The 13,594-nt window shown below is 49.6% G+C and overlaps 1 protein-coding gene across 5 annotated transcripts in view; it reads left to right on the top strand.

The window, feature by feature from the left end:
- PTPRG (protein tyrosine phosphatase receptor type G) overlaps window positions 1-13,594 on the top strand; it is a 658,718-nt gene that overhangs the window by 566,991 nt on the left and 78,133 nt on the right. For all 5 annotated transcript variants that reach the window (XM_015236580.3, XM_072941596.1, XM_015236598.3 and 2 more), the window contains exons 11-12: window positions 388-437; window positions 2,265-3,027. In XM_015236580.3, coding sequence (XP_015092066.2) covers window positions 388-437; window positions 2,265-3,027 — 813 coding nt within the window. The remainder of the gene's footprint in view (window positions 1-387; window positions 438-2,264; window positions 3,028-13,594) is intronic.

Below are 13,594 nucleotides of genomic sequence, written 5' to 3' on the forward strand. Positions count from 1 at the left end.
AGATCTTAATATGCGGGAGGCAGTTACAGAGGTGTTTACAGAGGTGAAAATTAATTGGACTATACACTTAAGATCTGTGCACTTTACTGTATGTAAATTTTACCTCATTAAAATAGAAGACAGTTAAATTTTTTTTAAGTTGTAATAGCTTAAGACAAGGGTCAGCAAACTATGGCCCATAGGCCAGATCTGGCCCTCTGCATGTTTTTTAATGACTTACAAGCCAAGAAGGGTTTTAGATTTTTAAATGGAAAAAACATCTAAAGAAGGAATATTTATGTTATGACATGTAAAATTTATACATAATTCAGATTTGTAGGTAAGTACAGTTTTGTTGGAACAACAACAGAGTTATATTGTTTACAATGTAATTTCTTTATTTCTCAGCTAATACCACTCGTATATTCCAAGGAACCAGAATTGTCAAAACAGGAGTGGTAAGTAGAGAATGGGATTGCTTGTCACGCTTTGTTGGTAATTTGCATGCACTTAAAACTGTCACCACGAGGTGGCAGTATGATGTTGTCAAACGGCTCAATGTGAAGAGGTTAAAATACCAAAAAAATTACGTTACTCACTCCTTACAGTTCAGTGCGTTATAATATGTGTGCAACATTATGACAAGTGTTATATATATATAATAAGTGTTATAATTTTTTTCAAGGTAAAAAATTCTCCATGTTTTAAATTATTTATTTGTGGGATCATGTGATGTAAGGACACGAAGGAGTAGATATATGACTAAAATCAAGAGTTTGTCATTTGCCCCAGGTTACATGGATTTCCACATTTCTGGGGCCTAATAATATCCAGGTTTTCCTCTTTCTAGTGCAACTAGTAATCCTCATATTCATCAGAGTGTTGGTGGTAACAGTAGAAGTCTAAAATTTATTAAGCTTTTCCTGGGCTTCAGGCACAAATTACTATTTTATTTATGCCTTACAGCTTCCCACAAGACTAGTGTTACTGTTACCCCCATTTTATGGATGCGGAAACAAAGAGGCTCAGTGAATTGCGGTAATGCACCCAGCGTCTCCCAGAGATCACATGAGGGGTGGTGGGCTCAAGCCCAGGCCATCTGACACTTCTGTCTGCTGAGCCTTACCTTATGTGGCATCTGGCGTTTCATTAACCAACCTCAGACCTCCACATTGGCTAACTTGAGCATCCTTAAACTACATGTTTTCAAACTGAAACTTGGCGATAAAAATGAGGAAAGCTAAGTTGTTCTGGCTGTATAGTTTGGAACTGCGTAAACGGTGAGATGGAATTTTGGGTTCTGCACATCAGGTTACAAGGACTAAAATTAAACGGACAACTCAGGGCAACACTTCTGATTTTCCCAAGATCCCATGTGCGAATACAGCCCCCCAGGTGAGCCCTGATTTGGTACGGTGAGAAGAATGAGCTGAGGTTCGGGCACAGGCAGCCCCGCCTCGACCCCTTCACCTCGCTGCACCTCATTTTCCTCGCCTGTAAAACGGGGTGAGGACTCTGTGTGTCTCCAGGGTAGCATGGGAAGCCCCGGCGCGTAGTTGGTGCTTGTTCAGGGGAACTCGAGTTGTTGTCAGCTGTGTGAGCATCAAGTTGCCATGGATAAGTCCAAGGAGTCTGAAAGGTACGGCTCTGTGTCGTGCCCGACACGGAGATGCCGGCTGTAAACCAGCTCCAAAGCTTGCAGTGGAGATTGTGGCTTCCGCTTCTGACCTGGCCACTGTAGATGTGGGCTGGCCAGCGTCCCTCTGTCCATCCACTTACTCCCTTTGAGAGGCAGAACCAGATCCCAGACGGCTTTTCTAGACTTCAGAGCTGTGTGTTCTCCGTAAGCGCGAGCGATGTATAAAAAACCCAGGGCTCCCCGCCTCTTCCATTGTCACTCCGCTGACAGGTGACCATCCGATGTTGCCAGTTTATTGCTTGTTTGACATTTGTCTTTCAGACAACATGAATGCTCCTTACTTTTTTTTTTTTTTTTTTTGCGCTACTCGGCCTCCTCCTGAACAGTGTCAGTGAAAAGTTGGGTTTGATACCCTGCTTACAATTTTTAATTAATTGTCAAACCATTGAGAGCAGAGATGGTCTTCCACGGACCCCCTAGTGTCGGCTTTGGCACCTTACTTTGGGAAACCTCGCAAGTAAAGTGAAAGACGAGTAAGAGCTTTGGAGGGTAATAACCAGGGCCTCTTCCCCACTCCTAGTGACTGACACTTCTCTACTGTCCCTTTCTCTTTCTTCCTCCAACCTCCCCCGGTGACCCTTTCAAGCCCACAGCGTCTCCCGCCTCTTCGGCCGACATGGCCCCCATCAGCTCGGGGTCTTCCACCTGGACGTCCTCCGGCATCCCCTTCTCATTTGTTTCCATGGCGACTGGGATGGGCCCATCATCCAGCGGCAGCCAGGCCACGGTGGCCTCGGTGGTCACCAGCACGCTCCTCGCCGGCCTGGGCTTCAGCGGCGGTGGCATCTCCTCCTTCCCCAGCACCGTGTGGCCCACGCGCCTGCCCACCGCCGCCTCGGCCAGCAAACAGGCCGTCCGGCCCGTCCTGGCCACGACCGAGGCCTTGGCAGCCCCGGGCCCCGACGGCGATTCAGCCCCGACCAAGGACGGCGAGGGTGCCGAGGAGGGGGAGAAGGATGAGAAGAATGAGAGCGAGGACGGCGAGCGGGAGCACGAGGAGGAGGGCGAGAAGGACTCCGAGAAGAAGGAGAGGGGCGGGGTGACCCACGCCGCCGGGGAGCGGAGCCGCACGGGGCCCACCCCCGCCCCCGCGTCCCCCGGCAGCGCCGTCCAGGAGGGTGGGCATCAGACTAGAGCTGGGCGCCCGTGGGACCCCAACACCGTCCCCACCGCCCGGCCCGAGGAGGCCCTGGACCCCGACTCAGTCACCCCCACCCAAGTGCCCCCCACAGTCACAGAGGAGCGTGATGCAGAGAGCGACCCCAGGAGGCCCGGAACCCCATCCAAGAAGCCTGTGTCCCGAGGGGACCGGTTCTCCGAGGACAGCAGATTTATCACGGTCCATCCAGGTAAGCGGCCGCACCTCACTCAAGGTTCCATGCTGCTGTGAACAGTCTTACCCTTGGAAAAATATTTAGCTTTTAGAGGGTGAAAATCCAGAAAGTGCTTAACATTCCTGGAATCGTGTGTGTCCCTGGTAGAAAAGCGCGTGTGTCTGTCTGTCTCCATTGTATTCTAGTAAGAATAACCTACTCTCTTACTGTTGCTGGACTAAGTTTTGCCTTGATATTTGTTTCCTGGTTAAATCGACTTGCCTCGCAGTAACTCCAAGCGTGTCGACCATGGAAGTAAATGAATCGATCTTAAGAAGGTTATTGTTAAGATTTCGTTCCTTATTCACTTATTCAGCACCTGTGATTTTGGACGGCCTGTTTGGTGCCAGGCCTGGGCTGGGTGCTCACCCAGGTGAGCACGGCCCCTGCCTCTTGAAGCTCACGGCGTGGAGGAGAAGACAGAGAGTGATGACGGCAGCCAGCTAGACGCACGCAGGGAAGTCAGGCAGGAATGTTGGGACGCAAGCAGGCAAGTGTGCTGGCCGCCAGAAAACTGGCTAGCTCAACTTGGAGACTGAGGAACGGTAATAAATGAGGAAATAAACAGGGTGCTGTCAAAGAAAATAATCAGGAAGAGGGCAGGGAGCTCTCTTAACTCAGAAAGGCCACTCTGGGGAGGTGACATTTACATTGAAACTGAAAAGACGGAGACTCCCGCGTGGGGAGAGCTGGCGTTAGCCCGTGATCCTGGCCCAGGAAACAGGGCTCTCGATCTCAGAGCCCCATTTGCTCTGTGAATTACACAGTTTATAGACAGTCAGAACAGGGCATGGCTGGTCTGGCCTCCACTGGCTGTGACCCCCGTCACCCTAACCGCTGGCAATTCTGTGGCTCCATCGCGCACTCAGATCTTAATGAACCACCCTGATGGTCTCTGTGAGGGAGCCCTGAGCATGCGGGGTTGTCATTGTTGTGGGGGGTTTTCTTAATAAGAGATGCTTTCTTTTGCCAGACTACAAGATGTTTAGCAACAATTTTTTTTTTTTTTGCATCGAAGCTGTTGTGGAGTTATAAGAGTGCAAAAAAAAAAAGCAACTGGTAAATATTTATTTGCTTTTGCACTTGTAAACATTAAAATTCATCTAAAGCTGAGACCTCGTATGTTAAGATACAACTTAGAATAAATTTTCATGTTTTGAATTACGTTTCTCCTTCGCGCTGGTATGGACTCGTTTTTCTGAAGTGTGGGTTTCCTCTGGGCGGGCGTTGCTCACTTATTCCTGGTTTTAGGGGATGGTGCAGAGTAGCCTTCTGTGGACTCGAGTGAAGGAAATACCGAGCCACCTGTGAGGCTGTTTGAGGCTATTCCTGCATCAGCAGTGACATTCCCTCTAAGAATTGCAGTGGAAAAGTTGGATTTCTTGCATTTGAAGATATTAACAGAATATTTATGGAGTACCCAGTGTTCCAGGCACTGGACTAGGCATTGGGAATAGACCACAGATTAAGTCAGACTTCTGCTCTTCTGGAGTTTACGTTCTAATGGGGAAGCTTGAGAACATTCCAGTAAACAAATGCGTAACGTCAGGTGCTACAGTCAGGGATGGGGACATTGTAGCTTCAAGAGGTCAAGGAATGGCCTTTGAGTGGGGAGCCAGGCGGTGAGTATGAGCTAGCTCTGCAGTGAGAGAGCATTCTAGGCTTCAGGAGTAGCAGGTCCAGAGATGCTCGAGTGGGGACTAGTTTGGATCGGTCAAGGAGAAATCAGAAGACCAGTGTGCCTGGACCACAGAGATGAGGGATACAGGGTGAGTGCAAAGAAAGGCAGAGCGCAGATCAGGGAGGGGCTCACCAGCCATGCCAAGGATTTGGTTCTGACTGATGTGGAAAACCGGTGGTGCATCTCAGCAGGGGAGTTACTCATCTAATTCACTTTTTCAAAAGGTCATTTGGGCCTCTGTGTGGACATTTTGGGGAAGCAAGCGTGCACACAGGGGGCCGAGTTAGAGGGTGATGGCTGTGGCGGCTTGGACCAGTGTGGGCTCTCCAGAAACAACTGGTGGACTTGGAGTTGGTTTTCCAGCCTGAGCGGTTCAGCCCTGGACCAGGGCTCCTGCAAAGCAGCATTCCCAGCCTGTTCCTATTAAACATCTCTTGGCGCACGCCCCTGGAAAGTATGGCTGCTGAGAGCTTGGGCTGGGAGTGGTTGCAGCTTGAGAGATGGTGAGGAGTGGGGACCTGGGGTGTGGTCCAGGTACGTGGAAACAAGGCATTGCAATTGCAGTCAAGTTCCAGAGTCCGAGGAAAGGGGGGGTCTTTGGGGCTTCCCACCTCCACGCGTAGGGCGTGTGGGTTTCCAGCCTCAACCCTGCAGGCATCGGAGTGGCTGCCGTCTTGGCAGAGTAGCTTCTGGAGTCAGATCCCCCCAGGAGGCTCTGCCCCTTATTCATGCCGGGTTCTCAGACCGGCCTCTGCTCAGCTTCCTCGTCTGTAAAGTGGGGATAACTGTAGACCTTATGCAGATAAATGGAGTCACTCTTGTTGTTCGTGACAAGGGCAGAGGAGCCTTCTGCAGCCCAAGGGCCGCACAGTCCCAGTGGTCACTACAAGGAGGCCCCTTGTGGGTCTTCTGCGGTCATCCCTGGACATTAAAGAGCATGTGGGGATTATGGTCCCCAATGGGCTGGCATTAAAAACGACCTCCAGGAGCTCCAGTCCATCCCCAACACTGGTAAGGCAGAGCGTCTCCCTTACCACCGTCAGCTCAGTGGGAAAGTCCTCTTCTTCCAAAGAGCAAAAAGGGGTCTTCCTGTAGAATTTCAGGCAGTTCCAGTTTGAGAGTGGCGATGGTGGTGGTGGCTGGTTAAGCCAGAGATCAGCAAACTTGCTCTGCAAGCAGCCAGAGTCACGTTTTCATCTCTGCGGGCCACAGGGCTTCGTTGAAACTTCTCATCTCTGCCAGGTAGCGTGAGAACAGGCAGAGGCTGCACACATGGGCGGATGTGACTGAGTGTTAGCAAAACTCTGCTTACAGAAACAGGCAGCGGGTCTGATTTGATCGGTGAGTTGTCATTTGCCAGCCCCTGGTTTAAGCAGACGTACGTGTGTGTCCATTGGTTAATGAAAGATGTGAGTAACTTGAGGGTAGAACCCACAAACCCCACATCAGTCCGTGACCCCCAGGGTCTCACTTCACCGCCATTCATCCCGTCCTTTCCCCTGTCTGCCTCTTCCATGGTGTTTACATTTTAAATGAAATCACCATCATTTTAACATTAGTAGTGACTGTTTTTAAAGACTTTGAGGGTACATTTGTCCAAACCTGTTCCGCACTTATTTTTTTCTTTACATTAAGTAAAACCAATTCTTTCAATCGATATTTAGTCTTTCTGAAAGAAGCATTATTAACATTTAAAGTGACAAACTGTTAAATTTTTATCAGCATCCCCAGAAGGCTTGTTTAAGCTCCCTTGATGTTTGAGAACATCTTTTTAAGTCCTGTAAGTAGTAACTTTAGCATTAACTTGCCCGGAAAGGAGAAGGGAATCTTCTAGAAGAAGTGGTAAACTCAGACACATATAGAAATCAGGTAGGTGATACCCACGCAAAAAAAGGACCAGGTGGTTAGACATTAGGGAGTGGTGAGGATTGCAGCAAACTGGGGGGCCTCGTGTCCTTTCTAAAGAGGGCCCATCTCACGCAATTTCAACTATTTCCGGTGACAGTGCCTAGAGAGCCAGAAATAATTTCAGGTCTTTGTGCAGAATCTCCCAATTTTTAAGTGAGTTCAAGATTTAAAAGCAGTTGGTTTTTTTTTTTTTTAACATGTGCCGGGTAAATGCACCCCTGTGCCAGGTAGGCAGGAACCACAGTGCTTGGCCGCTGCTGTAGGCTTGATTGCTGCAGTTGTGACTATCCTGGGAGCTGATGAGAGGAGTAGAAGGCTCGGGGCAGGCCCTGCCTCTCTCCCCCAGCCCTTTGCTGGCACCTGTTCAGTGTGGAGCCCTCAGCTAGATGTGTGCTGCATGGAAGTCCGACATGGTCCCTCCCTCAGGAGCCACAGCCTGAGTGTGGTGTGGGCATCCCCAGAGGCCACCTGGTGCAGCAAAGTGTTCTCGGGGTGGTATGCAGTCGAGCACGCCCCAGCAGAAGCACTTCAGGTTGGGCATAGCCTACAGATTTATCGTTTCATGCTGGGATTTCCGTCTTTATTTCCTTAAATCAGGGAAACTCCTTTTTCAGACTGACTCTTGCCCAGAACCCCAGGTAAAGTCCCATTCACCGAAAGCTTCCCGACTTCTCCTGCCGGTCAGCTCCTGAGGCAGGTGCTATAGAGACCGTCCAGTTCAGATGGTCAAGAAAATACAGCCTGCAGGCCAGGTCGGGCCCACGGCCGGCTTCCTTCCTGCCCCTGAGCTGGGAAGGGACTGAGCTGGTCAGGGACCGGGGGCTGCTGTTCTGTCGAGGGAGCTGTGCTCCGGCCACCCCACTCCTTTGTGCAAACCCCGAGGTGCCTCTTTGAAACTCTCAAGCTCTAAGGATCTCAGCTCTAATGATAGAAACCGTCGTGTCATGGTTAACATTTGTCATTGTTGCTGTTAGAACAGTGTGGCAGCTGAGGCTCGGAAGGTTCAGGAATGCACCTCTGGCAAGATGTGGGAAGACAGGTTTGGACAAGGGCCCTGACTCCGCCGTGCTGCTGCCCGCCTCCTGACTTGGGGGCTGGTTCCCCACATGGGCAGCACACGATGAGATATTAATTATTCAGTAAGTGTTTGAACATGAGCTTTTAAAAAGATACCATTTTCTCAGCTATGGCAGAGATTCTCAACCAGAGATGATTTTGTCCCTCTGCCCTGCAAGGATGTTTGGCAGCATCTGGAAACATGTCAGGGTGGGCGTAGCCATGACCGGGGAGGGAGGGGGCTGCTGTGGGCATCTCGCAGGTGGAGACCAAGGACGCTGCGAATCATCGTACGGTGCACAGACCAACCCCACAACAAAGAGTGACCTGGCCCAAAATGTTGATAGTGCCATGGTGGGAAAACTCTGACCTTTAGTATTAATATAAAGTTTCCTTTTCAAAGAAGTTTGCATGAGGGGGAAAAAGGTAATGAATAGCAGGTCAAAAATAAGTAGCAATACAGTTTCATGAAGACAGGGCCATCTTGAATGTGACATGGAGTGTGTGGAGGTATGAAAATGTTGCATCCCTTATTTAAAATAAATTAGAACGGGCCCGTGTATGGACTACCGTAGCACTGTTCAGCCTGCGCGAGTTTTGTTGGTCAGGTTCCTTTTTGGTGGGGAGAGGTTGTCTACGTAACTCTGCTTGCCCTGCCCCTTGGCTGTGGTCTTCCTGGGAGCTTCTGGGGACTGCAGGCTCGGGTGGCCTGACGGGGCTCTTTGGCGTCACTGTGGTTTAGTTTCCTCCCAGCAGGTGTCTGGGTCCTTGGAAGTTTCTGCCCCTCACTGAGTGACCTTTGAACTAGGACAGATTGTACATCTCTTGGCATAGGAAACCGGACCCCTCCGAGAACCAGTAGGTTTTCAGAGAGGCTGGAGTCAGGGATTCAGGTGGCGTGTTTGACTTAAGGGAGTTCCAGCTTCTGTCCCGACTGACGGCCGAGTCAAGTGATGTTGCCCTGAGGTGTCTGCGGTGCCGGCTGGGTAGGTCAGGACCTTCCATGTATATGGGACTTGGAATTAAATGGGGATTTATCAAACGCTCTCAACTTGCCAACGCCTGATTGAAATACACGTGGCAGGTGGTTGTTCGATTGTGAGTCTGATGAGGCGAGCTCGGTGTGAATCGGCAAGGAAGGCTTCTTCACGAGAACTCCTGGTACTGATACAGATAGAAACACGTGATGCTCTAAGTCCAGCTCAGACATGGTGATGGGGACATGGAACCAGTATCCCGTTGCAGGGGGATATATGTATTTGGAACCCACAGGCACATCTCTACAACAGTGGTTTAGCGAATGCCAGGGCTCCAAAAAAAATAAGGACAAATTTTGTAGCCCTGTTAAAAAGCAGGCAGCTTTTTACCTCACACACATTAGGGGAGGATACCACAAAAACCAAAGGGCAAAAAACACAATAGAAAATAACAGTTGTTGACGAGGATGTGGAGAAATTGGAAGCCTGGCGCCCTGCCGGTGGGGGTGTAAAATGGTGCAGCTATTTGAGGAACAGTATGGAAGTTCCTAAAAAAATTAAGAATAGAAATACCGTATGATCCAGCCATCCCACGTCTGGGTATTTACCCCAGAGAACTGAAAGCAAGATCACATTCATCGCAGCATTATTTACAGTAGACAAGGGATGAAAATGACAGTGTCCAATGACAGATGGATACACAAAATGTGGCACTTACATATAGTAGAATATTACTCAGCCTTATAAAGGAAGTCCTGTCACATGCTGCAGTGTGGATGAGCCTTGAGGACATTATGCTTAGTGAAATAAGCCAGTCACAAGAAGACAGATACATATATGATTCCACTTCTGTGAGGTACATGGAGTCATAGAGCCAGAAAGTAGGATGGTGGATGCCAGGGACTGGGCGTGATGGGGCATTGTTACTTACTAGATACAGAGTTTCAGTTTTCTGGATGAAAAACAGATTATGGAAATTGGTTTCACACCAGTGTGATAAACTTAACCCTACTGAACTTTATTCTTAGAGATGGTTAAGATGGTAACTTCTATGTGTGTTTTGCCAGTTTTTTTTTTTTAAAGGCAGCGCCTTAATTCACAGCGGTGGGTGGTTTTAATGAGTGGCGTTATCAGAACAAACGCAGTCCCGCGGTACACGACTGAAGCAGGCTGTGGGCTTCCAAGTGGGCAGGTTGTCCGGCTCCTAATCCTTCTTGAAAAGTGAAAGAACTCCAGGTAGCGGCCTCTCGGATCCAAGTTCGTTTTAGTCTTGACAACGCAGGGGCTCTTGTCCTGAAACAGAGGTTGAGCCCTCGCGGTGGGGTGGGAGGCGTTCAGACGGGTCCATCTGATGTATCGCTCGCTGCCGTAGCATTTATAGTACATTGTACTCCGTTTTTATTTGCTTCTACTGGGATGAGAGCCAAGCCAGTAAAAGGCAAACAGCATTAATTCAGTGATGACATATGCCACTGAAAACTGTTTTCTTTTTTTTTTTTTTTTTTTAATTTTTTTTTTAAAGCAGAATGGAGGCAGTTTACTCCAGTTCTGGTGGATGCTGAAATAAAGCTGGGAGGAGGATGAGCTGCGGAAGGTCATTAACTCTTACCTCCCTCCGGCAAATGCTCAGAGAGGGTTAGATATTAGATAGCCTTTTGCTCAAAATTTCCATTGGAAGACACTTCCGAAGCAGGCTTGTTCAATGAGTCCCGGCCCTGCCTGGCCTCGCGTCTTCTGACCCTTCCAGCAGCCCTTCGTCTGCCCATCACATCCATGGGGGAGAGGTGGGTGAATGTGGGTACTGTTTCCATGTTTACCCTCTTACCTGCAGACCAGCAAGATGCAGCCCTGGAAAAGAGTATGAAAGAGGTCCAAATTCATGGAGGCCAGTGGCCCACATTGTAGAGATGGAGCAGCTCTCTGATTCATTTCCAATTGGTTGAAAAAGAAAATCTCTTGGAAAATAGATACTGAATTGGGAAAGCTGCCTTGTACAGAAACGGCCTCTTCTCTTGGGCCAAGTTAGTGACTTCAGATTCCTGGTCAGGAGTTTGTGAAAACTTGATTTTTGCTTTTGCTTATAAGGCCTTTGTAAATCCCCCAAGCATGTGTTGTCCTGCTGATTTCCTGGGTCAGCATGCCATCCTGCTGCCCGACAGTAGACTGGCTGGAGGGAGTTGGCAGCAAGAGTCAGGGTAAAGAAAGCAGGTCTGGTGTGACATTAGGGAGCAGTGAGGACTGTGGCAAATCACGAGCCATACCTTGTCTTAGAGTATGCTGTTTGGTCCCAGTGGATGTTTGCCATGTGGGAATTCAGGCCGTTGTTGCCAGTCTTCAGCATTTCCGGGAGAAGATTCCGTTTGGTAAACATGTTTTGATTTTGATGTCAACTCTTGCTTATTCAGTGCTGGCAGGTAACTCACACTTTAATTAATAATTTCAGAGGGAGGGGTACCGAGCCAGAGACATCTGTGCGTGGCCAGTTCACAAAGCCCATGGCAGGTGAGAATCAGAGCTAGTCCTGAATCAGAGATGTGGGCTAGAAGGAGCTGCATTAACCCAGAGGCCCTGCACGTGTCCTGGTGTCCGGATTTAGGCACAAGAAAAATAGGCCAGCCTTCCAGGAGCTGGGCAGCCAAGCTCTGCTGGACCTTTCAGGAGGCAGCTGGGTTACATGTGAAGCTCCCAATAAAAGTGAGCTGCTCCTACAGCTGGGAGCATCACATTTTACCACACCGTCAGCGCTGCTGCTCGGTTCCACTGAGAAGAGAAAAAACGAACATTCTCGGACGCCTTTGTGTCAGGCACTGTGCTTAATGCTCGACTGGTCAGGGCCAGCTTTGGAAGATGCAGCCGGGCTGTCACACAGGCCCTTTGCACGCCTCCATGGTTTGCTCTCACCGTCTTGAAACACTTCTAATCTTTTTTGAACAAGAAGCCTCATGATTTCATTTTGTATCTGGCACAGAATGCTTCGCATGGATTATCTCATTTAATCCTTCTGAGTCCTCTGAGAGGTGAGCGTTCTGTTTCTCTTGGTTAGAAGAGGGACCAGAGGCTCAGAGATAGGCAGACACTTACCCAAAGTCACACAGCTGGAAAGGCCTGAGCCAGAATTTGTAATCAGGTTTGTCTGACTCTTAAGTGTAGGCAGGATAGTGGTTTCTCTGAAAAGTTTATAGTATGTTCTAATCTCTGGGGTCCTTGGTGTGGGAAAGATCTCTGGGGGACTGAAGGTCCCCAGCTCAGGCAGCATGTTATGTGTTCCTAGCAGATTTGAGTAGCTCACTGTCTTTTATCCTTTGTCCTTTGAGGGTCTGCTGAGTGAGTCAGACAAGCGTTCCTTCTGAAGGGCGGCAAGTAGTGTAGTGCAGTCTTGTCTCAGGGCAAACTTTGAGGTTCTGGCTCCTCCCTGGCAGCCCCCAGTTCTGATGCCCACAGAACACGTCTGAGGTCCGGCGTGACTGCCACATGTGCACTCACCTGTTACAGGGGAATCAGATTCAGCCAACACCAGAGGAGCACTCGGCATCTGCCTGGTGCGGTGCTAGGGGCTTGAGGAGGGGGAGGATGGTGGCAGTGATGATGCTAGTTAGTGATGCTGTGGGTGCTGATGATAATCATTGCAATTGATAACGTTCAGCAGGTGCTTATGGTTGCCAGGCAGCATTCTAAGTGTTTATATTGTATTATCTTATGTCACCCTCACACCGCCCATGTAGTGGGCCGTATCATTATTTCCACTTACAGATGAGGAACCTAAGGCCCAGAGAGGTTAAGTAACTTGCCTGGAGTTGCACAGCTAGTGGGAGACAGAGCTTTATTACTGTTCTTCCAGATACAGAGAAAATCAGCCCTGCTTTGGGGGACCTTAGAGTAAGTAACATGAGCACTTATAACTGAGGGTGACGTGTGCAGCAAGAGAAGTGCATGATGACAACCACCAGGACGAGGATGGTAGTATTTACTTAGCGTTTACTCAGCGCCAGGCGCACTCCCGAGCATTCCACACGCATCTTGAGTTTTCCCACCGCGCCTGTGAAGTAGGTTTTTTTAATCCCATTTTATAGGTCAAGAACTCCAGGCACAAACTGATTCCTGGTATTGGTTCGGAGGCAGAATTTGAAAGTGGCATAGGCAGGATTTGAACCTGTGACCTTAACTCTACTCTGCCTTGCAGAGAGCACAAACAGAGGGTTTGGGGAGGCTTCACAGAGAAGGTAGCACCTGGACCAGGATGAGGGATCAAAGGGAGCTCCTGGGGGCAGGACAGGAAGGCGTTCCTGGTGGTCAGATCAGCAGGGACGGAGGCCGAGGGGTGGGACCGTGGCCCAGCATGGTCGTTGGGTGCGTGGGCGTGACTGGAACACATCGCGGGGGGTGGCAGGAGATGACGGGGTCGGGGAAGGCCCACTCAGGAAGGGCCCCGCTGTCCCTGAGGGCTGTGTGGAGTTCCTCAGGAGAGGGACAGGGGCAGATTTCACATGATGGCGTGGAGACAGGATAAAATTCCAGGCTCCCGGTCCTGGGAAGACAAAGCAATACTGCGAATTTTAATAGGAAATCAACATTCCCAGGCTCACATGGGAATCCAGTAGCACTGCTAGCTTCTGCCTGGCCTTTCGGTAAAAGACCCGGGCAAATCCAGCTGCCTGTCACCAGCCAAGGCTGAGATCAGGCTGCTGTCAGAATAGTTTCCTGAGGTCTCTCACGCACACTACAAGCTGTTGGCAGCCTGCGTGCTCCTCCCCCGAAACCGCCACCTGGGGACTTGGGGGCTGTCCTGAGAGGGACTTCGGATGGTGGCTACTCCCCTAGCCCCTCAAAAAAAAAAAAAAAAAAGCTTACACAAATGCCATGAATTATTAGAAAGAGAGGTGAAATGACTCAGTCGTGGAACTTGGATTGGACCAGCCTGGGC

Source organism: Vicugna pacos, chromosome 17, assembly GCF_048564905.1.
Source record: "Vicugna pacos chromosome 17, VicPac4, whole genome shotgun sequence".
Taxonomy (NCBI): Eukaryota; Metazoa; Chordata; class Mammalia; order Artiodactyla; family Camelidae; genus Vicugna; species Vicugna pacos.